This window comes from Leucoraja erinacea, chromosome 30 (assembly GCF_028641065.1).
Source record: "Leucoraja erinacea ecotype New England chromosome 30, Leri_hhj_1, whole genome shotgun sequence".
NCBI classification, from domain to species: Eukaryota; Metazoa; Chordata; class Chondrichthyes; order Rajiformes; family Rajidae; genus Leucoraja; species Leucoraja erinaceus.
The window spans coordinates 16,070,838-16,097,131 of record NC_073406.1 but is presented as its reverse complement, the minus strand read 5'-3'; the positions used below and the strand labels follow the sequence as shown (position 1 = coordinate 16,097,131).

At 45.9% G+C, this 26,294-nt stretch overlaps 1 protein-coding gene across 4 annotated transcripts; it reads right to left on the bottom strand.

The window, feature by feature from the left end:
* Window positions 1-36: 36 nt before the first annotated feature.
* On the bottom strand, window positions 37-26,267 carry LOC129711695 (coiled-coil domain-containing protein 27-like). 4 transcript variants are annotated; one of them, XM_055659554.1, is made up of 12 exons: window positions 25,989-26,267; window positions 20,295-20,496; window positions 18,773-18,821; window positions 16,262-16,413; window positions 13,432-13,593; window positions 10,819-11,046; window positions 9,902-10,172; window positions 6,852-6,982; window positions 5,499-5,576; window positions 4,237-4,449; window positions 3,225-3,329; window positions 37-285 (listed from the first exon to the last, which is right to left on the bottom strand). In XM_055659554.1, the coding sequence occupies exons 2-12, from the start codon at window positions 20,427-20,429 to the stop codon at window positions 181-183; spliced, it is 1,629 nt and encodes a 542-aa protein (XP_055515529.1). In that variant the 5' UTR covers window positions 20,430-20,496; window positions 25,989-26,267; the 3' UTR covers window positions 37-180. The 4 variants fall into 4 exon arrangements, with proteins under 4 accessions (XP_055515529.1, XP_055515530.1, XP_055515531.1 ...); XM_055659555.1 differs by lacking the exon at window positions 25,989-26,267 and adding an exon at window positions 25,754-25,839; XM_055659556.1 differs by lacking the exon at window positions 25,989-26,267 and adding an exon at window positions 21,013-21,080.
* Between the last annotated feature and the right edge of the window lie 27 nt (window positions 26,268-26,294).

Sequence of the window (26,294 nt, the reverse complement as noted above, 5' to 3'; positions counted from 1 at the left end):
GTCTATCGTCCATAACAACTGTGTCCACTTCAAATAAAATAATCACAGAAAGCATTGAAAGTTTAAAATAAATGCCACCTTTTATTCTCTTCTTATTTCTTGTTGCTCCGAGTTCATTAATACCCAATGCGATGTTGGGCTTGAGAGAGAGGGAGGGGTGGATACCTCTGGTAATAGATGTCACATGGTCATACGGGAGTCATCAGTGCTGGTGAAGAGAGGGCGGACCGCTATTTCATGAGCAATCAATAGTCCGTAAAATTCAAGCCGTTCGTCTAGTAATGTCTGAAAAGGGAAACAAGTTAATTATTAATTGTCTCAGGACCATTATCTATTTCCCTTTCCAATTACTCAAAATATTTTTGGAATACAGAGCACAAATCAAGCATTTGCCCTGGATGGAGTGGCTCTGAATGCTTTTCTGACAGCGAGCATTTCAGGCATGCCGTTACAGAATCAGCAAAGTAAATCAAAAGAATTGGCAGAGTTCAAAGGACTGACAACTCGAAAACAATGTGAATGTAACCTCATGCACAGGCAAGGCAATGTACCCTGGGTGGTGTAACTAAAGCTGAGGACGTTACTGACACTGGAGACATTTGAGACTGCAGATGCTGGAATCCTGAGCTGGATACAAACTGCTGGTGATGTCACTGACAATTCCCCTCCACAGATGCTGCCTGGCCTGCTGAGTTCCTCCAGCACTTTGTTTGTAACTGAGACTGTAGGTGAAACATGGAGAGAGGAATGTCTCAGAGGATAGACACAACAAGCTGGAGTAACTCTGCAGGACAGGCAGCATCTCTGGAGAAAAGGAATGTCTGAGTCTGAGAGGATATGGTTCAATCTCCAGACGATCCGGACACATCCTCTACACTTCCAATTCATCCCAACTTTCCCCCCGCTCAGTCATTCCACCAGCCTTTCCCCCTCTCAGGTTGTTCCACTGGAGGAAATGAAAACCTTTTTCCCGTGTTCAGAACTCTTTTCTCCAGCTGTTGCTCACAGCATCATCCAGGTCTGAGTCTGAATCCTGCAGGTTTTGCAACTGACGGAGAGTTGGAATACAGCACTGTTGATTCCTTAACCTGAAGAGGGTGCAGAAAAGATTTACAAGAGATATTGCCAGGTCCCAAGGGCCTGAGGCTACAGGGAGAGGTTGAGCAGCCAAGACTTTATTCATAGGATTGCATGGGGACAAGAACGGAACTCACTATCAAAACATGGAGGGGACGGGGACACAATTTTTTGGCGGCCGCTCGCACACTCACACACGCGCATGAGGCTTCGGAGGCTCAATCCAGCGCTAAATGCAGCTCAATCGAAGCCTCGCCGGGTTAACTACAGCCCTGCCTGGACTAATGGGATACTAGCGCTGCTTCTCCGCGCTGGCCATATTTCCCGCAAGTCCAGGCAGGTTAACCTGGCAGTGATGTTGCCCACCTCTCAAAACATGGGGGGGGGACGTGTCCCCTCTGTCCCCCCTGGGTTTTCCGCCCCTGCATAGGGATGAGGGATGATCTTACAGAGGTGTTTAAGATCATGAGAGGAATATATAGGGGGAATGTATTGTTTTTATTACCCAGTGTAGGGGAATCAAAACCAAAGGACACGGGCTTAAGGTGAGGGGAAGAAAGAGTTCGTATATGGAACAAGCTGTCAGAAGAAGTAGTTGAGCTGGGTACTATCATGATATTTAAGACTTTTAGACTGGTACATGAATAGGAAATGTTTGGAGGAATATGGTCCAGAAGCAGGCAGGGGGACTATTGTAGATGGGGCATGTTGGTCAGCGTGGGCAAGTTGGGCCAAAGGGCCTGTTTCAATGCTGTATGACTTTATGACACGTCCTTTATTGTGCAAGCTACTGCTCGGTAATTTGTCCAAAAGGAAGGTTTGCTCCTATAGGTAAGGCTATACCTCCATGGGCAGCTCACGCATCCTAAAACATCACTGACCCTGAGGGAACAGTCCAATCTTAGACAACAACAGTCCTCACATCTGGCGTAACCAAATAAATCTCCCACCACGTTTCAGGTAAGGAACCTTCTTCAGTCTGATGGAGTAGGGGGAGTAACCTTAAAAAGAGACTTGGGATGGTGCAATGGTAACAAGAGATAGGTAGATACAGGTGGGGAGGGGTTGATTGTCAGATGGGTGGAGTAAGTGACAAAGATTGAAGGTAAAAAGAAGACAAACAGGGGCCAGATAAGGAAAGGAGGAGCGAAATGTAATGTCGGAGGGAGAAACATTTGTGGAAGGGGACAGGAGGAAAGCGATAAGGGGGGAATAAAGATGAGAAATGTTGGATCTGTGATGCAGAATGAGCGTACGGAGATGGATATAGAAACATGCCGACTGTAGTGATGGGAGAAATGTGGGCACGCCAGGGGGGGGGGGGGGGGGGGGGCGGCAGGGGAAAGAGGGGGATATTACTTGGAATTGGGCAATTCAATGTTCATACCATTGGGTTGTAGGCTACCCATGCTGACTATGAGGTGCTGTCCCTCCAGTGTAGGTGTGTGGTCTCACTCCAGCAATGAGGGAGGCCCAGGCCAAAACGGTCGGTCTGGGAATGGGAGTGCGCTCCACCAGTACTCTGGTCTGCAGCCTCTGCACCTTTTGTTTCTTGTGTTACTATCAATCAAACCTACTGCCTTTTTTCCCACCAAAGCCTGATCCTCTGCAGCTCCCCATCAACCCCATCTACATGTTACACTGCCTTGGGAAAGCAGCCAACATAATAGCATAACAATCAAGGACAATTTTCACCCCAGTCATTCCTACTTCTCCCCTCTGGGCAGAGGGGACAACAGCCTGTAAGCAGGCACCACCAGATTCAGGAATACCATCTCACACCACTGTTATCAGACTATTGAACAGTCCTCCCATAAACCATGGTGTGGTCATGATCTTCCAACCTATGTCATGTGGACCTTACACTTTTTCTCTGTAACTGTAATGCTGCAATGCTGTCACATTATATTCGACACTCAGGTGTTTTTCTCCTTCCTCTACCTGTTGTACTCATGCATGGTTTGATTGCACTTGTGTATGGTGTGATTTGACTGGATAACACGCAAATGAAAGTCGTTTGCTGTATCCCATGACAACAATAAATCAATACCAATATCAATAATGATAAATCTGTTTGTATTGCTGGCATTTAATATCGCCAGAGCCAAATGAAATGTGTCGTGGACTTAGCATCATTTAATTCTTACCTTGAATGCTTTAAGAGTATCATCATCGGTGATCTCTCTGTTAGGTTGTTCAACGCCAGGTGTACTGTAGATAACTTGCACTATTCTACTGATGAATCTTTCCAGCTGCAAGGAAGCATATTCCTAAATGTACATTTATATAGCACTTTTATAGATTGTTGAGAAACGTCCCAAAGTGTTTCACAGGAGCATTACCGGACAAGAGTCAACACAAGAAATGATAGTCGCCAGCAGTTGCCTAAAAAATCGCCGTGGGACAGGCACATAAAGATGATTTTACGATCTTCCCGTCTACATCTGTAGTTTTGTTTATTGGTTATTAGGTGCAATAATATTTTCTGTACTCTTTTCTCTGTTGCCCTACCGGATGCACTTGTGCATAGTATGACTGGCTGGATACGTTCTTCCCTGCATCTTTATACATGTGACAATAAGTCAAGCTTATTGCCATATGTTAGTAAGTTAGTTAGTTCTGTTTTTTGTCACGTGTACAGTACGGACAAGGGCAACGGAAATCTTGCTTACAGCAGCATCACAGGCACATAGTGTAGGCAATCGCTGAGCCAGCATAATCAAACCCACACCACCCTGGCCACACCCTGCCATCGGGAAGAAGTTACAGGAGCCTGAAAACTGTAATGTCCAGGTTCAGGAACAGCTTCTTCCCTACAACCATCAGGCTATTAAACACTTCAACCTCAAATAACCTCTGAACTACAAAGACTATTATTGCACTGCTGTTTGTTCTATAATTTTGTGAGTATGTGTATATTTACACGCACTGAACTTTCTTTTTCCTTCGTGTTTATTATGTTGCTTACAGTGTCATATGTTTACATATTCTGTTGTGCTGCTGCAAGTAAGAATTTCATTGTTCTATCTGTGACATATGACAATAAAACACTCTTGACTCTCTTGACTCAATGCACAGAAACATGAATTGTAGGTAAACTGCATATAATTTCAATAATACATCAATAGCATTGGGTCTGTAAGGGGAGCATGCACATACCCTGGTGTTGCTTGCTTGCAGGGTCACTTGATGCTCCTGGAGGTTGCGTTGGAGGTTACGGTTCTCTGCCTTGACGGTGTTGTGCTCATCCTGTAGCTGCCTGGTCCTTGCCTCTTCCACAGTGCAGCGAAGCTGTAGGTTTCCCGTCTGCTCCCTCAGCTTCACCGCTGCCTCCGTTTGCTCCGTTGACCCTGCCTCCATTTTGACCACCAGCTACGGGTAAGTCAGAAGTTAACTTTTAAAATGATGGAGGTGTCTCTTGCCCATGTCGGCTGTCCATCCCACGTACCAAAACTAGGGACTCTCACCCAGTCACTGTTTACAACCAAGGCAATAGTCGTGGTTTCGATGTGATGGAAGCCCCTCTCTCTTGGTACTTCCTGATCACCTTTGAAAAGTTCTGCCCAGATCCCTCAGCAACAACTTGGATAACTAAAAAATTGACAAAAACACCCAGCATGGATAGGATAGGTTCCTGACAACAACTCCACAGACTCCTGGCAATCTCTGGCTCAACACCACTCAGAGTGGACGGGCATTGATCCATGGGGCCGTTAGTAAATAAAATTATGTGAAGCAGACAGTCTGAAAATTGTTTCCCAGGATGAAAATGTCAAAGACTAGAAGACATAGCTTTAAGGTGCGAGGGCAAGGTTTAAAGGGAGGCAAGTTTTTTTTTTTAAGCATTGGGTGGTGTTTGCGGGAACACAATGCCAGGGGTGGTGGTGGAAGCAGATACAACCGTGGCATTGAAGAGGCTTTTAAATGGGCTCATGGATATGCTGGAACGGAAGGATGTGGTGCACGTGCAGGCAGAAGGGATTGTATTAACGTGATGATGGTCGTCACCGACACTGTGGGCCAAAGGGCCTATTCCTGTGCTGTACCGTTTTATTTCTATGTTTTATGTTCTATAATTGGATGGATTTCTGCTGCCTTGGGCTTCAGTCTGTTAAATATATCCAGCATCAAATAACAAAGTGGTTGAGGTCATGTGGAGCAGTGACCTGGTGGCTCTACCCTCGGGGTTAATCGACATCACAAACACGGGCTTGGACCCTGGACTCTACCAGGCAATTCCCAATCCCAGCCGTCCCTGGGGTTGGCCATTCCTGCACTGAGCTCCCAAGTCAACGAGTAATCATCGGACTGACTATCACCGTGCAGCCGTATTCACCGATAACACTGGACTTCAGGAGCTGTGGATATTGTTGGTGTTCCCCACAAGACTGTGAGGGAGCGAAAGGTTTGCAGGAGCTTACCTCCCTGAGCCTGACGTTTTCATTCTGCAGGTCTGTCACCACCTTAAGCTGATTATTTGTCTCCCGCAGACTGGAAAACTGTATGTGGGTTAAAAACGTATTCACTGTTGAAGATCAAATCCCAAACATTTGAATGATTAGAAGATACATCTTGAGAAACTGGCCCTTCGGCCCGCCGAGTCCACACTAAGCACTCATTCACACTAGTTCAATGTTACCCCACTTTCTCATCCACTCCCCAGGGGCAATTTATAGAGAGCCAATTAACCTACAAACCTACAAGTCTTTGCGATGTGTGAGGAAACCCAAGCACCCAAAGGAAACTCACACGATCACAGGGAAAACATGCAAATTCCACACAGGTCAGGATCGATCTAACGCTCTAAGGCAGCAACTTTATCAGCTGCATCACTGTGCCGCTCAAAATTTCAATCGCTCAGATAATTTGTAAATATATTCAGAGAGTCATAAAGTTTTACAGCTTTTGATCTACTTAATTATTATCCCTGCCTATACTCTTCCCATTTGCCTGCATGGGGTTTGTATCCCTCTATGCCTTTCCTAGCCAAGGACTTGTCCATATGCATTTTAAATGTTGTGATTGTATCCTCCTCCACCACCTCCTATGGCAGATTGTTCCAAGTAACCACCACCTTCTGTGTGAAAAACTTGCCCCTTAGAACTGCTTTAACTTTCTCCCCTCCCACCTTTAACTCTGCTCTCCACTTCTAGGCTCCTAATGACTGTGACTTTCTACCCAATCTTATACCCTCATTCTTTAACAAACCTCTAAAAGATCATCCGTCAGCCTCCTACAGTGGAAATAAACGCAGCCTATCCAATCTCTCCTTTCAGATAAAGCCCTCAATTCTAGGAAACATCCTGGTGAATCACTTCTGCACTGGGGTGGGAGATTGCAACCTTCACGTGGTCCACCCTGTTTCGACTAATGCAATCAACCCGACGTGTACAAACAAATAGATGGAGTGTTTTGGTGTCTACAACTTTAGGCTGTGCATGCCATACGCAAGAAGAAGACTTCTGCACTCCTTCGATTGTTACCACGACCTGCCTGTAGTGTAGTGACCAGAACTGTACAAACATTCAAATTGCAGCCTGACCAATGTTTTGTATAGCTGCAACATGACATGCCAACTCCTATACTCAAAGGAGATGGCGTGCAGGGGTGGGGTGGGGGGGGGAGGGTGGAAAGAGAGTATTGATCTTGGGGGAGGTTGTGGATGGTGAGGTTGAGGATGGGATGTTAGGAGGTTGTTCTATCACAAGTTTGTTGACATGATGCCTGGCTTGTTGGCAGCATGAGAACTTAGCACCAGGAGTGACATTCCCCACCTTGCTGGACATGTCCTGTAGCTGAGAACATCTCTCCATCTGCTCCTTCTGCAGCCTTGCCACTGTTGCCTCCGTGTTCTTCAGCTTATCTTCAGCTAGTGACAGTTTTCTGTTCAGCATTATGACTGTCCCTGCAACAAAGTTGCATTTCATTAAAATTGTTCCAATAACACCTTCATCCGCCTGTGGTAGAAGGAGCCGATGGCATCGCGCTGGGCCAGGCTGCTCCTGCTCCACCGTGCTCCCAGAAAGCTGGGCCTTAAAGTGGGAAAATAGGAAATTACATCTTGCCTTTTGCTAAGAACAGACATTTCAGAGTCTTGGAAGTGACAAGATGACGCTGGAACATGGCGACTCGCTGTGTGACGCAAAGTGCAAAGTGCTTCATGGTATCTCTGTACACGTGATAATAATAAACTAATTAATTCTTTTAGAGGCAGACACACACAGAAATAAGAGACATATCAAACTCTGATTCAGAAGTCAATTGACTTCAAATTTCAGGAGATTAACATGCATATTTAATACATCGTTAATTTTGAATGCATATGAGGAATTCCAACCACTCAATTACCCAGCTGATCTATCAAATCTACTAAATGGGTAACTTCTTTCCCATTTATAAGTTCTTGGCCCTTCATTGCGTGTTTCTTGGACTCTGTGTTCTCTGTGTGGATGACATCTCCTCTGTGCAGAAATGTCCCAAGAGGACATAACACTTCAGCACATCCACACTTCAGGCACATGCACATCAATCATTCAAGACCAGCCAGACACGTCATCAATATCATAGGATCTGCCGTGATCTGATAAGCTGCATCCGAGGCTGCAGGTTACTCCAGTCTGAATCCAACATGTTAAAGACCCAAAATAATTAGAAAACGCTGGGAACACTCAACAGGTCAGACAACAGCTGGAAGATGCTGAGCCAGAGGTCAGGATGCGATTCACATCTGATCCCTCACCTTCATTTAAATTGGGTCATAACTTTAATTAAATGGGGAGTAAAGCATTATTATTTATTTCAATATATATTTATATTTTAATTAGTGAATAGAACTTTTGCATGCTTAATATTTGCAATTTTTATATTTTTGGTTCGTCATAAAGTCATACAGCACAGAAGCAGACCCTTCAGCCCAACTCGTCCATGCTGACAAAGGTACCCCATCTAAGGTCCCATTGCCCACATTTGGCTCATATCCCTCTAAACCTTTCCTATTCTTGTCCAAATTGCTTTTAAATGTTGTTATTGCTTCGTGTTTAATTGCCTCCAACTGTCTCTGATCATCAGTGATGGTTGGGGACAGTGAGATGGTCTGTGACAATTCGAGCCCTTACACGGTCGATCAGATGGAGTTTGACCATCAGATGGTCCCCGGCCACCGGCTACACTGGCCTCTGGCAGTGTTTAACAGCAAGCGGCAGTTAGTTTACAGTTTAGTTTAGTTTATTGTCACCTATACTGAGGTACAGTGAAAAGCTTTATCCAGTCAGCGGAAAGACAATACCTGTACATGATTACAATCGAGCCATTTATTGTGTATAGATACATGATAATGGAATAACATTTAGTGCAATGTCAAGCCAGCAAAGTCCGATCAAGGATAGTCCGAGGTCATTCATGAGGCAGATAGTAGTTCAGGACTGCTCTCTAGAATGATTCAATTGCCTGATAATAGCTGGGAAGAAATGGTCCCAGAATCTGGAGGTGTGCGTTTTCATACTTCTATACCTTTTGCCTGATGGGAGAGGGGGAGAAGAGGGAGTGGTCCTTGATTGTGCTGCTGGCCTCACCGAAGTGAATGGAAGGGGGGTTGGTTTGTGTGATGGTCTGGGCTGTGTCCACAATTCTCTGCAATTTCATGCGGTCTTGGTTGGAGCTATTTTCAAACCACACTGTGATGCATCCTGATAAAATGGTTTCTATGGTTCACCTGTGGATGTTGGCGAGAGTTATAGGGGGCATGCCGAACTTCCTCTATGGATGCTGGGTTGGTATTGGTTTATTTTGTCCCATGTACAGAGATGCAATAAAAAACTTTATCCAATCAATTCATGCCAAACATAAAACATAGCATAGTGCAGTACAGAAAAAGTACCTTTAGCTCATAATGTCCGTGTTAAACAAGGTACCGAGTTAAACTCATCTTTTCTGCCTGCATCTGATCCATATCCCTTCATTCCCTGCATATCCTTGTGCCTATCTAAAAGCTTCTTAAATGCCAATATTGTATCTGCCTCTATCCCTGGTAGCATGTTTCAGGAACCCACCACCCTTTGTGTAAAAAGCTTGCCCTGCACATTTCCTTTAAAGTTTGTTCCTCTCACCTTAAAGCTATGCCCTTTGGCCTTTGACATTTCTAACCTGGGAGAAAGGTTCTGTCTATCTCATAATTTTATATATTTCTATCAATTAATGTGCTTTATTAATTAATGTATAAATTAGAGTGTTTTATTGTCATATGTACCAAATCGATACAATTATATTCTTACTATAATGGATGTGCAGGGAATGGAGGGATATGGATGACGTGCACGCAGATAATATTTGGTCTTGGCATCGTGTTTGGCATGGACATTGTGGGCCAAAGGACCTATTCCTGTGCTGTACTGTTCTATGTTCTATATTCCATCAGGTCTCCCCTCAACTTCCTGCATTCCAGAGAAATCAATTCAAATCTGTCAACTATTCCTTGTAGCCAATACCCTTTGATCCAAGCAGAACAATGACTACAATCAAGCCGCACACAAATATAACAGGTAGTGCAAAGAAAAATCCCCAGAGCGCAGAATACAGCGTTACAGCATTATAATGTTACAGATGCAGAGAAAGTGTGGTACATGAATGTGTGCAAGGACCGCAATGAGGTGAGCTGGGCGACCAGGACTGCACTCTATGGGAGGACCATATCGTGGTTTGATGATGGTTGTTGATGTTGGGAGGTTGTGGGCTGGTTGCACAGGTTGGAATCATTGCGGCCTCTTTTTGTCTCTCCACGGATGCTGCCTGACCTGCCTTATACTTGCTGTACTCCCCATCCCGTTACCTGTCGACATGTTGTAGTTCTCTTCCAGTTCTGTCACTGCCTTCTCCAGCTCCTCAGTCCTAATCTGCAGCATCTCCACCTTCCCATCATCTGTTGGGAGGGACAACAACTCCTCATCTGCCGATTTATCCGAGCTGGGGGATTTGGTTGGCTCAGACGAGAGGTGCACTTGGGACTCTGCATAATCGATCTCATCTTCTCCAACACTCGATGCTCTTTCTTCGCCTTGAATGTTTTCCTCACTTGCGTTCCCCTCTGGTGGCGTGGCAGGCTAAGGAGATTAACAAGTAATGTTATATCAGTATATTTGTATGGGACATTACTTCCTGGACTTTAGGACATTATCCAGTACGTGCGGGAAGGATGGAGAGGCTTTGGAGAGGGAGCAGAAGAGGTTTTCCAAAATGCTAATGTAAGCTATAGAAGTGGAGAGAAATACAACTTTTAAAATTCATTTGGACAGATATATGGATGCAAAGGGTTTAGAGGGATATGGGCTAAATGCAGGCAAATGTGACAGGTTAGCATGGACAAGGTGGACCAAAAGACCTGTTTCCATGTTGAATAGCTCTGTGACTAGTTACGTGGCTATTAAACTTTCCGTGACGTGCTGAGTCCGACGGTGGTAATGTCCATGTTAGAGCTGTGAAACCTTCTCCTTCTTGGTCTGCTGTAGACAGGACCCCAACCATCTCCTTACCTCCCGATGTGACCAGTGCCCTTCACCCTTCCACCTCACCAGCCCCAGCCTCTGCCCGATCACCTGTTAATTCCCACAAGTTCCCACATGTACCCATTCCCACCTCACCTCCCCCCCCCCCCCCCCCCCCCCCCCCCCCCACCGTGGGGGGTGGGGGTTGAGGAGGACAGCTGCAGACCAGGGATGACCCTGCCTCGTCATACCAGACACTGCCTACCTCGATGATTGCTTCAAATTCCGGCTGCCTCCCCGATTCATCATCCTTCACCACGTCCAGGATGGCGATGCTGACGTCATCTCTCAGAAGTCTGATTTGGAATCCCAGTTGCCAAATCTGGTCCCTTAAATCAGCGATGATCAGGTCTTTCTGTTTACTCTCACCTTTAATCTCGTTCAGTGCGTCCAACTCCGACTGCCCGTGCATGTGCTCTTGCATCGAATGTACCTCGAATAATTAAGATAAGAGTGAGATGGAAGAAATTGTGGAGCAGGAAACATTTGAGGACACTCGGATTTGGCATCGTTTATAGCCTAGGGATACAAGAGACTGAAGGAGCGTCATGTTCTTTTGTTGTAACAAGGCCAGCTCACAGGCAGGTCTATGTCTTTCTTATGTCTGGTGTGATTATGCTACCCCCCCCTCCGTCTGTAACCTTCAACCACCCACACCCTCAACCACATCCAAGTCCAACTGATTAACTCCACTTACACATGCCCCCCCCCCCCCCCCCCCCACCCTGTTAGTTCCCCTTAGAATCTTATATATTTCATTGAGATCACACCTCATTCTTCCAGACGCCACCTGAGTATGGGGCCCAAAGTGCACAACCTTTAACCCTAGGAAGCAATCCAGTGAGCCTTCCTGCACTACCTGCATACATTAAAACATCACTTCTTTTATACTCCACACAACTTATAAAGAAGGCCAATATTCCATTAGCCTGTCTAATTCCGTGCAGTATCTGCTTGCTCACTTTCATACATAAGGGCCCTGATCCCTTTTATCTTGATATTTTGTAATTGTTTTAAATAATGATTTTAAAAAAAAAAATTCTTCCTCCCAAAGTGGACACCCTCACATTTCCCCACATTATACCCCTTTGCCACCATCTCAAAAATCAACCGCTAGAGGTCTACGGCAGCCTGGGGCTTTTCTGGACCGGGCAATGCTCATATGAACTAGAGTGCAGACTGGAGTCTGAAAATGGTGCTAAATATGCCGACTTTTGCTTCGGTAAGGCATTACTCTATTGGACTGTTTGTAAGAAAAAAATGTCACTTTGCATTTGGACCTGGGACCATTAAGAACAATTGAACCATTGAAGAGTCAAGAATGTTTAATTATTATATGTACTGGCAATGAAACAATGACATTTGTACTTGTTGCAGCTTCACAGGCCGATTAATGCAATAAATAGCACACAAATTAATACATAATCATCAACAACATTAAATTAATACCATAACTAAACCATAATACTAGGTAACCATAATAATGTAAAACTGAGTTCTATAGTGTCACCCTGGACACAATCCACAGAAAATCTTGTTGGTGAGGTTGATATTAGAGTTGTTTAGCGTTCAAGAGTTTCATGGTGGCTCAAAGAAGCTTTTTTTTGCATATGGTGGTCATGGTTTGCTTGTCCATCAATGTTCCTCAGTAGGCACAGTACAATCTGATGACCCACCTATCCGTGCACCATTGACCACATGACACATTGTCCCTTCACCCAACTTATTCATGTAAGTTATTCATATAAAAGCAGATTACTTGTAGTTAATCAAGGGGAAGACAGTTTGTTCGGGGCTGGATGTCAGATTGACCTGGTGACTATACTCGTCCAATGGGAAGGGTGATGGCATGGTGAAGAGGAGTTGGTGGGACAGAGGAGATGGCAAGAAGAAAGAGGAAGCAGGGAAGAACTCGACCTGGAAAGGAGATGGGAGAGGCACAAGAGGAAAAGAGGTGTGGAGGGGGGTGGGAAGTTAAGTTAGAGAGAAGGAGTTCAGTAGTGAGGGTTTGAGGAGAAAGAGAGGATGAGTGAAGAGGAGGTGAGGAGGGAGGTAACGTGAGAGAGGAGCATCAAACAGGGGTTATTAAACAAAAAAGATTTATTGGGTACCTGCAGAATTTTCTGTTAAATGAAGAACATGGTTGAACATAAACACGCCCTTAGGCCCATAATGTCCCTGTTGAATATGATGCCAAGCTAACCTAATCTCTTCTGCTTGCACGATCCACATCCATTCATATGCCTACGTAAAAGCTTCTTAAATTCACTATTTGTATCTGCCTCCACCACCATACCTGGCAGCACATGCCAGGCACTTATGCTATCTATGCCTCTCATAATTTTATATGCTTCTGTTAGGTCTCCCTTCATCCTTCAATGCTCCAGAGAAAATAACCCAGGTTTGTCCATCCTCCCCTAAAGACAATGCCCTCTAATCCAGGCAGAATCCTGGTAAACGTCTTCTGCACCCTCTCAAACCCTCCGCATCTTTCCTAAAATTGGACCACCAGAATGCTTGTTGCTTTCAGTCATTAACGATAATCGGGCATGGTAGCAGACACTAAGGAGAGGTTTTTACAGAATTCTGGACTATTTAATCTAATTTAAAGTCCACCGTTGCCATGGAGGGATTTGAAGCCAGAACTTGAATCGTAAATCAAAGTCACTAAGTCACTTGAATGGTAATTTAAACGCTTCACTGTGAAATGAATTTATGTCTATAGCTGTGCAGGTTGAAGTGGTGAAGTTTTATGCTGCATTCAGCAGACATTGTGAACCATTTTATTTTTGGTCATTCATTGAATATTATGTCTCACCTGTGAATTGTAAATGTCGGCAATAGCTGATTGATTGAGCTGTATTGATAAATGCTCAATCTCGTTCTGCAGCGTTTCAATCTGAAGATCCTTTCTTGCAGACTCAGCTTCGATGTCGGCGATATGCTCGGACTGCTCCTCCAACAGAAATGCATACTTCTCCTGTGATCCCCAAAACAAAACCAGATCGAGTTCTGGGTGAGGGGTAAACTATTTCATCGTTACTTCATTCACTGTAACTACAGGAGGTTTAAAACTAGATAACAAACTAAAGCATCAACTTCAACTCTATTAATTATTAAAAATTGCAAATAATTAATTGGGGGAACAGCATACCCACAACGGAGATGTGTAACATGTCCAACCTGTCCTTGACTTGAGTTTGTGCCAAGTGTTTGACTGGAAATTTATTACCACTGCATGTGTATGGTTAATGTTCCCAGATAGTTTATAAAATTGCAGTTTATTTTCATAGAACAGTATAGCCCAGGAAAAGGCCCTTCGGCCCACAGTGCCTGTGTTGAACCTGATGCCAAGTTAAACTTACCACCCTCTGCCTGCACATGATCCATATCCCTCTATTCCCCGTAATGTCCATGTGCTTATCTAATAGCCTCTTAAATACCGCTATTGTAACTGCCTTCACCGCCGCACCTGGATGGTATTCTAGACACCCACTATCCTTTGTGCATAAAACAGGAACCCCCGCCCTCCTCCCCCCTCCCCCCACAGTGGGACACTCCACACAGACAGTGCCTGAGATCAGGAATCCAGCTGAACTTGCAGTCTGACCCTCTTGTTCCTGCATTCACACCGGAATCGTGTCACGTACAATTATGACATAAGAACCTTGGACAGGTACATGGAAAGGAAAGGTTTTAGAAACATAGAAACATAGAAATTAGGTGCAGGAGTAGGCCAATCGACCCTTCGAGCCTGCACCGCCATTCAATATGATCATGGCTGATCATCCAACTCAGTATCCCGTACCTGCCTTCTCTCCATACCCTCTGATCCTCTTGGCCACAAGGGCCACATCTAACTCCCTCTTAAATATAGCCAATGCACTGGCCTCAACTACCCTCTGTGGCAGAGAGTTCCAGAGATTCACCACTCTCTGTGTGAAAAAAGTTCTCCTCATCTCGGTTCTAAAGGATTTCCCCCTTATCCTTAAGCTGTGACCCCTTGTCCTGGACTTCCCCAACATCGGGAACAATCTTCCTGCATCTAGCCTGTCCAACCCCTTAAGAATTTTGTAAGTTTCTATAAGATCCCCTCTCAATCTCCTAAATTCTAGAGAGTATAAACCAAGTCTATCCACTAGCAAACACTCCCCCAAGGACATTGGTTCCATTCCAGCCCAGGTGCAGACCGTCCTGTTTGTACTGGTCCCACCTCCCCCAGAACTGGTTCCAATGCCCTAAAAATTTGAATCCCTCCCCCTTGCACCATTTTTCAAGCCACGTATTCATCTGCAATATCCTCCTATTTCTGCTCTGACTGGCCCGTGGTACTGGTAGTAATCCAGAGATTATTACCTTTGAGGTCCTACTTTTAAGCTTATCTCCTAGCTCCCTAAATTCATCCTGTAGGACCTCATCCCTTTTTTTACCTATATCGTTGGTGCCAATATGCACCACGACAACTGGCTGTTCACCCTCCCCCTCCAGAATGTTCTGCAGCCGTTCAGTGACATCCCTGACCCTTGCACCAGGGAGGCAACATACCATCCTGGAGTCTCTTTTGCGGCCGCAGAAACGCCTATCTATTCCCCTGACAATTGAATCCCCTATTACTATTGCCCTTCCACTCTTTTTCCCCCCCTCATGTGCCGCAGAGCCACCCATGGTGCCATGAACTTGGCTGCTGCTGCCTTCCCCTGATGAGCAATCTCCCTCAACAGTTTCCAAAATGGTATACCTGTTTAGGAGGGAGATGACCGCAGGGGACTCCTGCACTACCTGCCTGCTGCTTTGCTGACTATTGGCCACCCGTTCCCTTTCTGCCCTCTTACCTTTTACCTGCGGTGTGACCAACTCACTGTACGTGCTATCCACGACTTTCTCAGCGTCGTGGATGCTCCAGTATGAATCCAACCGCAGCTCCAATCGTTCAATGCGGTCTGCCAGGAGCTGTAGCTGGACACACTTCCTGCAAACGTAGTCACCAGGGACACCGACCATATCCCTGATCTCCCACATGTTGCAGGCTGAGCAAACCACGGGGCCAATCTCCACCGACATATCCTACTCCCAATTTAACTATATTAAATATTAAAAAACACAAAAACTTTATCCGTTAACCTTTACTAATAAATAGTGTACCCTTAACTCCCAGAATCCTTTACTCTCAGAATCCTTTACTCCCAGAATCCTTAGCCTAAAGGCAAAAATGTAAAAAAGTAAACCAATCAGAGGCTTCCCCCAGACTCCTTCTCTGGAACGTTGCCGATTTTGGTCGCAGGTAACTCCTCCCCTCTCACCAACGGCTCCCTGGGCCTCTGTGGAAACAAGCCCCGCGGTGTATTTTATACTTACACTTTGGGGTATATGGGCAGGCAAGCTTGGTTAGGCAACTCGTTCAGCATGGACAAGTTGGGCCGAAGGACCTGTTTCCATGCTGTATAGCTCTGTGATTGTAAGACTTGCCGGTAATTCCCCAATATGAGATGCCTGCAACTTTATCAGCATGAACATGACCCCTTTTGTCCAAGGATATAAATTCTAGCACTACATTCCCAAATGTGCCTTGTTTTTGGCCCTTGGTAACTTTGGATCCAATGTAACAAGTTCCTCAATCTTATTGAGATTTAACTAAAGGCTGCGATTACCTTTTCATGCATCATGGAAATGTGCATAGGAAGATTCTCTTTGGAAATTCCCTGGAACTGTTCATTGCTCCAGTCTGTATGTATCGAGCTTGGGACCGCTGAGTTACCCACGCGGGACAGTACAGTTAAATCTGTGGCTGCGGACAACATGACTGTTGTAGAAGAGAAAACACATTAAATAATTAATTGGAACATATTGCTGTTTCTAAAAATTATCCCGTGCAGTTGGAGGTTCGGGGGATTTTGCGCAGTTCATTTTGAACAAGACAAACAGTAGCTCCAGCACCATTTTTGTTTCAGTTTGAGGAGTTCCGATGTTAGACCTTCTAATTCTTACCTTTCACCCTGGATGGCATGGGCGGAATTCATATTCAGAACATTGAACCTTGTGTCCCGACACTTCACATCACTTTGCATTATTAATCACAAGGCTCTCTCACATTGGAACTCTCTCGTTCTTTGGCTTTAATTTCAACCGCCTCTCCCGTGGACTACAACTAAAACATCTCCACACTAAAGGCCGTCTATTCTTCAATAACGTGGTTTGCCTGCCAAGTTTGGTTTCCAGTTGAGCCAGGCCAGCTCTGTTCTTTTTCCATTTAAATTGGCCCATCTCCAACTTATTGTGTTTTTTTTTCCCCATAGAGTGGTCTATCTCCTTTTCTATAGCTATTCTAAACAATAGCATGATCCATATTCAGTAAACGTTCCCCCACTGGCACTAGCTTCACCTTTCCTGGATCGTTTTCTAGAACTAAATCCAATAATGGCGCCTTCAAAGGACCAGAACCACTCAGATCAGGAAACTCCTCCGCCCCCCACCCACCACCCACCATCTCACGTTATTGCTATTCCAGTCTGTATATATATGGTGTAAATTTAGCCTATGTATTATTCACATCTCTGCAACTTTCCTGAAAATTTGCTACTCCGTTTCCTTCCCACTAATCGGCAGTCTACCAAACATTCATAATCATGCTTCTACATTCTTTCTTCCAAGCAGATAGATTGTCCTTGATCATTCGAGGACATGATCCCTCTTCAGCATTCATTCAAGCTGCTTCATGAGAAGAATTTATCAAAAGAGACAAAATAATTTATCGAAAGAGACATAAGAGATTCAGATTCATATTATTCAGATCCAGATGAGTGTATTGTCATTTTCACCAGGATGCAGTTAAATTACTTGTTCACATGAAGCTCACAAAGGTATACACAGTAATGTTAAATACAATTGATGATACAAATTAATGATAAATAATTCTGAAAGAGCAAGAAAATTCTGAAGTGCAATCAAACATAGAACAATGCAGCACAGGAATGGTCAATCTACACAATGTCCGTACTGAAAATGATGCTGTTAAACTTATCTCCTTTGCCTGCTCATGATTCATATCCGTCCATTACCTGCATGCCCTTGTGCCTATCTAAAAGTCTCTTAAACACCACTATCGTAACTGCCCCCACCAACAGTCTAGGCACCCATCACCCTTTGTGTTAAACCTTGCTCTGGACATCTCCTTTAAACTTTCCCCTTCCCACCTTAAACCTATAGTCTTTGACTTTTCCCCAATGGAAAAAGGGCTCTGATTGTCTACCCTATCTATACCTGTAATGGGGTGATCAAGACTGGACACAATACTACAAATGTGGCCTAACCAAAGTCACAGAATAACCAAAAGAGGTAGAGTTAAGAGTAATAGTATGTGGTAGCATCACCAGGAAGGAATCATGAGAGAGGTGATTGGTTTAGAGTTTGATAGCAGTGGGGAAGAAGCTATTCTTAACTCTGGACATCCAGGCTTTCAAGTTCCTGTATCTTCATCGTAAACATCATAAATATAATTCTAGGATTCACAATTTGCTTTATTCCAATTACACTATATAATGTGCAGCAAAACATAGAATGTTGGAGTAACTTAGTGGGTCAGGCAGCATCAGTTTTCAGTCTGAAGAAATGTCCGACCCAAAACGTCACCTATCCATTTCATCCATAGATGCTGCCCGACCGTTGAGTTCCTCCAGTACTTTGTGTTTTGCTCAATATTCCGGCGTTTGCAGTTCCTTGTGTCGACACCATATAATATGATCCGTAAACATCTCTGCACTCTGACATAAGGATGTACCATGAGCTCTCAGTCTCAGGTTTGAACTCTTGCCTGGGATGCAAAGTTCAGACTGGTCACTCTATCCTCAGTCTGATTGCAGCTTCTTGCTTCTTACCAACTTGTGACAACTGTTTTTGGCACTGTTGGTCAAATCTAGATTGACGTCCCCACAAATCTCGTTCTTTGGATAATGACTGCAAGCAAAGACATCGATCACATGCATCTGAACTGAGGAAGATTTTCTATTCAGAGTTGAAAGATTGAGGCAATGTCCTGGTCCACCAATATATTCCCTCTACCTCTCACATAACAGGGTGAAATTTCGTAACCATGACTGACTGGTGTGCACTTTGCATTGGCATTGATAATATAATTTCAAGCGAAAAATCTCCCAAACTCTTACCAGCGGGCATACCACCCTTCGTAGGAGGGTTTAGCATCATCCTTCTACCCTGAAAAAAACAGAGCATTCTCAGTGTGATCAACTGAAATCAATTCCCATTCCAACTTGCCCACTAGACTGAAGAAAAATATGAAGAACTATACTGCCATGTGGCCACTGGACCTGAATCGTGGAAATCCATGATCCAATAGCACCATGGGAGCACCTTCACCAGAAGGACTAGCCCCCCCCCCCCCTCTTCTCCTGGACACTCATGGACAGTCGGTGATGGCCCTGTAGATTATGCCCACATAGTGAGAAAAAAAAATGATATCTTTCCCCCAACTAACAGCCAACTAATAGAGAATGTATCAATCTTAGTTGCCTGGATTTATCAATGATCATTTGACTGGAATTTGGTGAACATGACTTGTTATGGTGAAAACAAATAACGAGTCCCCGCATTCGAGGAATTTTGATGCTATAAATAAGTAGGAAATAAGAAGGCATTGTCTCAAGGAGCATAGAAACATGGTTAATGGATGCACAGAGCATAGAACAAATCAGCACATGAACAGGCCATTCAGCGCACTGTATCTGCACCAGCCATAATGTCCAATGAAACGAATCCCATCTGCTGTGTCCATAGTCTATAACCCTTCCGTTCCCTGCCCATTCTGATCCTTTTCACTAAACCAATTATGTATCCAATTGGTTACCTTATCCTGGATAACACTTGATCTAACCTGACATGTGGGACCTTATCAAAGGCCTCACTAAAGTCCAAGGAGACAACTTCTACTGCCCTGCCTTTGTCAGTTCTCTTCAAGCTAATTTGTGAGATGCGGCTTCCGTGCATAAAGCCATGCTGACTATTCCTAACAAGTCCTCATCTTGGGGTGGTGATGGTGGATGAAGATAAGTAGACAATGGAGGGATATGGATTATGTGCAGACATTTAAAAGTTGGCATTATGTTCAGCACACACATTGTGGGTCAACGGGCCTGTTCTTGTGCTGTCCATGTTCTATGCAACCATTTTCATGCACTCTCCAATAAATATATTACGTTATTCATTAACATTTGGTAGTTAAGAGTCAACCACATCGCTATGGTCACATACAGGCTAGACCTGGTGAGATATAAGTTTCCTTCCCCGAAGTACCTTTGTGAACCAGTTGGGTTATTTAATTATTATCCTGCCATTGCATTGGTCACTCCACTTTTTATATTTCAAATTTATATATTCAAATTTTAAATAGCCTTTTTTGCCAAGTGGGACAACCTTATTGCTCTGAATCAGTGGCCTGGGACTCTGGCTGCTGGTCCAGTTACAGGGTTACTGATTGCTTTAACTAGTGAATGAACAAGGGATGCTGTTTACCAGAGGGAAAATGCCATAAGGAGAAAAAGACAATATGATTATTGGAGTGTCATGGGCAAAATGCAGGCAAGTTGGACGTGGAGATGAGCATTTTGGTTGACATGGATAAGTTGGGCCGAAGGGTCTGTTTCCATTCTGTATGACTCATGGTAGGCTTACCTTCCTTACAGAAATTGGATCTTCAAGTTTCTTGGTGCCTTTACGAATGGCCTTAATCTGCAACACATCACATTTCTTCACAGTGGCCTTTTCTGGTGGGTGTTCCCTTTTTTGGAGCTCCAAAAATCCCTTCATCTTCGCAAGGATCAGCAGTCTTTTTTTCCCCAGCTGCAGAGTAATTTACCCCGAAACAATGATGAACCTACAAAAAAGTCAGCAGACCCTGAATGATTCAATGATACTTAATTGCCACATGTACCTAGGCACAGTGAAATGCTTTGTTTTTCATACAACCCAGTAAAATTGTGCAGCAGACCTCACCTAAGTAGTACACAAGAGTTGCCACATTTCTGGTGCCGACAAAGTTAGAAAAAGTTAATCGAACAGTTTTATCTTTGCTCACAGCGGTGAACCGGGCCTTCCGTTCAACGTGGCAGCAGGCGGCCTCCTGCCAGGTATTACCATCATTGGGAAATGCTTATTTCTGAGCTAGAAAATTGTAGATTCAAATCATTCTTTGGAGGCTTGGGCACTGGTGCAGTACCAAGCAAATGTTGCTTTGTCAGAAGCGGTCTTTAGAGAGGTGAGAAACAAGTATGGGTGGGGCACCCCAGTATGTATTGAGGGTGTGGGTTTGTGAACATTAGAAGTGCACTTCACATGCCCTTCCAATAGTGGTCATTCCTGCACAATCTTCTGAATGAGACAATAGACTTACCCTCTTTCCAGTCAACTAATGTAGAAGAGAGACAAAGGGAACTGCAGATGCTGGAATCCTGAGTGAAAGAAAAACACATTGCAGAACAAACATGCTGGGTCAAACAGCATCCGTGGGGTAGAAAAGGAATGGTTGACGTTTCGGATCAACACTGTGTATCAGGCTGGAAAATCATGCAAGGTCTTGACCCACTGATTCCTCCAGCAGTTTGCTTTTTCTCACAAGTGGTGTAGTGGATGCATGGCACTACAATGAGGAACATCGGGGGAGCTCTCCCAGAAAATGGCCAATCACCAGTATTTTTTAAAACAATGGAGATGATATGACCATGGTCCATTCTTGTGTGGGTTTTGCCATGTTCAATCTTGCAGCTGCCCTTCCTACACCACCAATAACAGTTCAGAAATACTTATTTGGCCACAGAATGCTTTCACATAAGAAAAATGTAGAACTATAACAAAGAAGTACATGGGAGGATGTGTCTTATGCATCTGATTGAGTTTTTAGAAGAAGGTTGATGAGGCAAGGCCATTGACGTCGTCTATAGATTTCAGCAAGGTATTTGGTAAGGTTCTGCATGGCAGGCTGTGCTGGAAGATTAGATTGCAGTAAATCTAGGGAGAGCTAGCCAACAGGTACTGAATTGGGTTGATAGAAAGAATGAAAGAGTGGTGGTGGAATGTTGTTTTTCAGACTGGAGAACTCTGACTAGTGGTGTGTCTCATGGATCAGTGTTGGGCACATTGCTGTTTGTGATTTATATCAACAATGTGGATGAGAATGCACAAGGCATAATTGGTAAGTTTGGGACTCAAAATAAACAGCAGGGCCCAAGGGAGTGTTGTGGAGCAGAGTGGTCTAGGTTTTTGGTGCATTGGCTTTCATCAGTCAGGGTACTGAGCATAGAAGTTGGGATTTTATGTTGATTATACAACATAAGGGAGAATAAGAAGGGACGAGACTTAAGATTTTTGCCTTCCATTACAGTGAGGAGGTGCCTGGTGAGCTCACTGTGGTGGATGTTAATTTGTGTTTAATGTGTGCTTTTGTCATTTTTACTATATGTAGGACTGCAAGGCAACAAAATTTCATTCAGACCACAAGGTCTGAAGGACAATAAAGACTACTTTACTTTAGTTTACTTTATATTGGTGAAGGTAGACAAAACTGCTGGAGAAACTCAGCGTGTGAGGCAGCATCTATGGAGTGAAGGATGCTGCTGTAGCGACACCTGGTGGTGGCTCTGTGTAATCGAACCCTTGCGATTGGCTGGAGAAGTCACATGAGCGAGGGTGTTTTATGCACGGGCTTTTTGATGTAACGGGTCATTTAGCGCCACGTGTGTAGAACCAACGTCATTGTATTTGCCTGTCTTTAGCAACTCGGGTAACTTCTTTATTTTCATTCCCGAAATAAAGAATTTTTGCATACCCACCGTCTCGACTCGCCAAACTGGTGACCTCGACGCATCCAACTGCATTTTTGGCTGCAACATGCAAGCCGCAGCCATCCCCGACGCCCAGCAAAACGCTGTGGGCCTCAAGCTGCCCGTGTTCTGGACAGAGCAGCCACAGGAGGTCTGGTTTGCACACATAGAGGCTCAGTTCCACCTGCGGAACATTGTAGTCGACAACTAAGTATTTCCACGTGGTCGGGGCTCTCAACCAAGAGACGGCCTCGCGGTTACTGCCGTACTTACAGAACCCACCGGCGCTCACGAAGTACGACGGCCTCAAGGCCCTGCTCCTCCGTACATTTGGACTCAGCCGCTGAGACCATGCCGCCTGCCTCTTGCACTTGAACGGACTGGGCGATCGCAAGCCGTCCACCCTGATGAGCGAGATGCTCACCTTGATGGGCGGCCATCGCTCATGCCTCCTGTTCGAGCAAGCATTTCTTGAGCAAATGGCAGATGACATCGGCTTGATGCTCGCCGGGTCCGACTTCACCGATCCCATACAGCTCGCAGAACGGGCCGACGAGTTATGGCTCGCGAAGCAACAGAACGGTGGGTCTATAAACCAGGTACCCATGCCCACACACCAACCGCCTCGCAGAGGCTGTGGAGACGCTCCGCCCACCGCTACCGTCGCAGAGCCCTGGAGACCAGGAAAAGTGCCAGTGGTGTTTTGCTGAGGCCCGCCGATGCCGGCCACCCTGCACGTTTTTGGGAAATGCCTCGACTGATCGTCAGTAGAAGCGATCGTGATCAGCCCAAACATCCGCCTCAATTTGCGCGACCGCCACTCTGGACTACGTTTCCTCGTTGACTCCGGGGCCATCGTGAACATCCTTCCCCTGACTGGGCTGGACACCTGGGCTGGTAAGCGGGGCCCTGTGCTCATGGCTGTCAACCGCAGTACGATTTGCACCTACGCACGCAGACGCTCTCCCTATCCTTTGACTCCCGCTTATACGAATGGACCTTTACCGTCGTGGACGTCTCGCAACAGCTCCTGGGCGCCAATTTCCTTCGGGCCTTTGCCCTCGACGTGCGGGGTAGGCGCATGATTCCATTGGCGGGCCTCGGACACGCGGCCCCGCGACCCTCGGCGCGCCCCAGCCTGCAGCAGAGCGCAGTGGCTGAGGTTGAGGCCCCCTATGCCTCCCTCCTTGCAGTGTTCCTGGAGCTCCTCACCCCCCGTTCCCGCATGGCGGCCCCCAAGCATGGGGTCGTGCATCATATCCCCACCGTGGGACCCAGTGCACGCCCAGGCGCGCCGGCTTCCACCAGACAAGCTGCGCATCGCCAGGGGGGAGTTCCAGCTAATGGAGGACATGGGGATTGTGCGGCGCTCGGACAGCCCGTGGGCATCCCCGTTACACATGGTCCCCAAGATATCTGGGGGGTGGAGACCATGTGGGGATTACAGGCGCCTGAACGCCATTACAACCACGGACCGCTACCCCGTTCCACACATACAAGACTTTTCGGCCCATCTGGAGGGCGCTACCTTTTTTTCCAAGGTAGACCTGGTCCGCGGTTACAATCAAATCCCTGTGCACCCGGACGATGTACCAAAGACCGCAACCATCACCCCGTTCGGGATTTTTGCGTGGCTTTGTATGCCTTTTGGTGTAAAAAATGCCGCACAGGTGTTCCAAAGGCTCATGGACATGGTCGGTAGGGGTTTACACTTTGTTTACATTTACCTCAATGGCATCCTGGATTCAAGCCGCTCTCAGCAGGAGCACCTCGCGCACCTGCGGACTCTGTTCCAGCGGCTCCAGGACCATGGACTTATCATCAACCCCCTCCAAATGCCAGTTTGGCCTCCGCACCATTTCATTCCTGGGGCACAGTATCACATCTCACGGCGCCACCCCATTACCCTATAAAGTGGAGGCCATCGGCAGTTTCCCCGGCCTCGCACGGTGAAAGGGCTACAGGAGTTTGTCGGGATGGTCAACTTCTACCACCGCTTCGTGCCGGCGGCGGCCAGAATCATGTGCCCCCCTTCCAATGCCTAACAGGCAAGCCACGGGAGCTCGTATTGTCCACCGAGGCGGAGGCCGCGTTCGAGGGCGTGAAAGCGGCGCTAGTGGGAGCCACCATGTTGGTACACGCGCAGGCCTCAACCTCGACGGCTGTCGCGGTGGATGCCTCCGACACGGCTGTGGGCAGGGTGTTGGAACAGCTCATTGACGGCCGCTTTTTAGCATACCCACCGTCTCGACTCGCCAAACTGCCTCACCCGCTGAGTTTCTCCAGCATTTTTGTCTACCTTCGATTTTTCCAGCAGCTGCAATTCTTTCTTAAACATAATATTGGGAAGATCGTATCTGGCGTATTGTATTCAATTTTGGTCACCCTGCCATACGATTATGCTGGGTTTGATTTGTCAAGACAGGGATTGCAGGGAAGATTTACGAAAATGTTGCCATAACTTGAAGACGTACTATAGGGAGAGGTTGGGCAGGCTAGGACTTTATTCATAGGAGTGCAGGAGGCTGATGAATGATCATACAGAAATGTATAAAATCATGAGGGGAATAAATAGGGTGAATCAACATAATCTCTTCCCAGGGTAGGTGAATTATGAACCAGAGGGCATAGGTTTAAAGTGAGAGGATAAAGATTTAATAGGAATCCAAGGGGCAATTTTTTCATACAGAGGGTGGTGGGTATATGGAATGAGCTGGTAGAGGAGGTATACATAATAGTACTTAAAAGAACCATGGACAGGCACAAAAGGTGTGGACCTATATATCTGTGAGACCAAACGCAGGCTCAGCCATCGTTTTGCTGTACACCTTCACTCAGCCACCTAGGCCTACGCAATCCCCCGTTTGCCCTCCCATTCCCACACTGACCTTTCATTCCTGGGCCTCCTCCATTGTCAGAGTAGGCTCAATGCAAATTGGAGGAACAGCACCTCATATTTCGCTTGTACCGCTCACAACCCAGCAGTATGAATATTGATTTCTCTCATTTCAAGTAACGCTTGCTCCCCTCTTTCTCTGTCCCTTCCCAACCTAGTTCCCCGACTAGTTTCACTATCCTCCTGATTAATTTACTGATTGTGTGCCTCGTTGTCACCTTCTCCTCGTCCATGAACCATACATTTCCTTGATGCATTAACTGCTTTGATCCGTTGTTTTCACACCTAACCCCTTCATATCTCTATGTCTCCCTCTCCCCTGACTCTCAGTTTGAAGAGGGGTCTCGACCCGAAACATCACCCGGATTCCCTCTCTCCAGGGATGCTGCCTGCTGCTCCAGCATTTGTGACCATCTTACATGTAACGTTGAGTGGGATATGAGCATGGCACGGGCAAATGGGACCAGCTGAGGTGGGACATCTTGGTTGCTATGGACAGCTGAGGTGGGACATCTTGGTTGCATTGCTGTCTTGATTCCATGCTGTGTGACTATGATTCTAAATTCCGAAGATAGATTTTTTGACCTCCGTACAATATTAACGCGTGTTGTTTTTCTCGATGACTGCCCCTTTAATGCCAATGTACTCACTCACTGAAGTCGCTGCCGCCTGGAGCCAGAGCACCGCTCACCGCAGCCCGGCCTGAAGGACAGGGTGGGCGGCCAATCGGAACGCAGAGAATAGGGGGCGGGTCCAACTGGCAGGGACGAGGACCAATCAGAAAAGGAGGGAATCAAGGGAGCGGGCTTCCGGTTCTGCCCACTTACCCGGTCACAAAGGAAACCATAGCGACGCGCGGTTACCCGGCAACGACAGCGGCCGGCGGGCATGCATGCGCGCATGCGCGTGGTCTGGCTGTGGAGGTTGGCCAGATGTGCAGGTTGACCTCCAGGTGTGCTT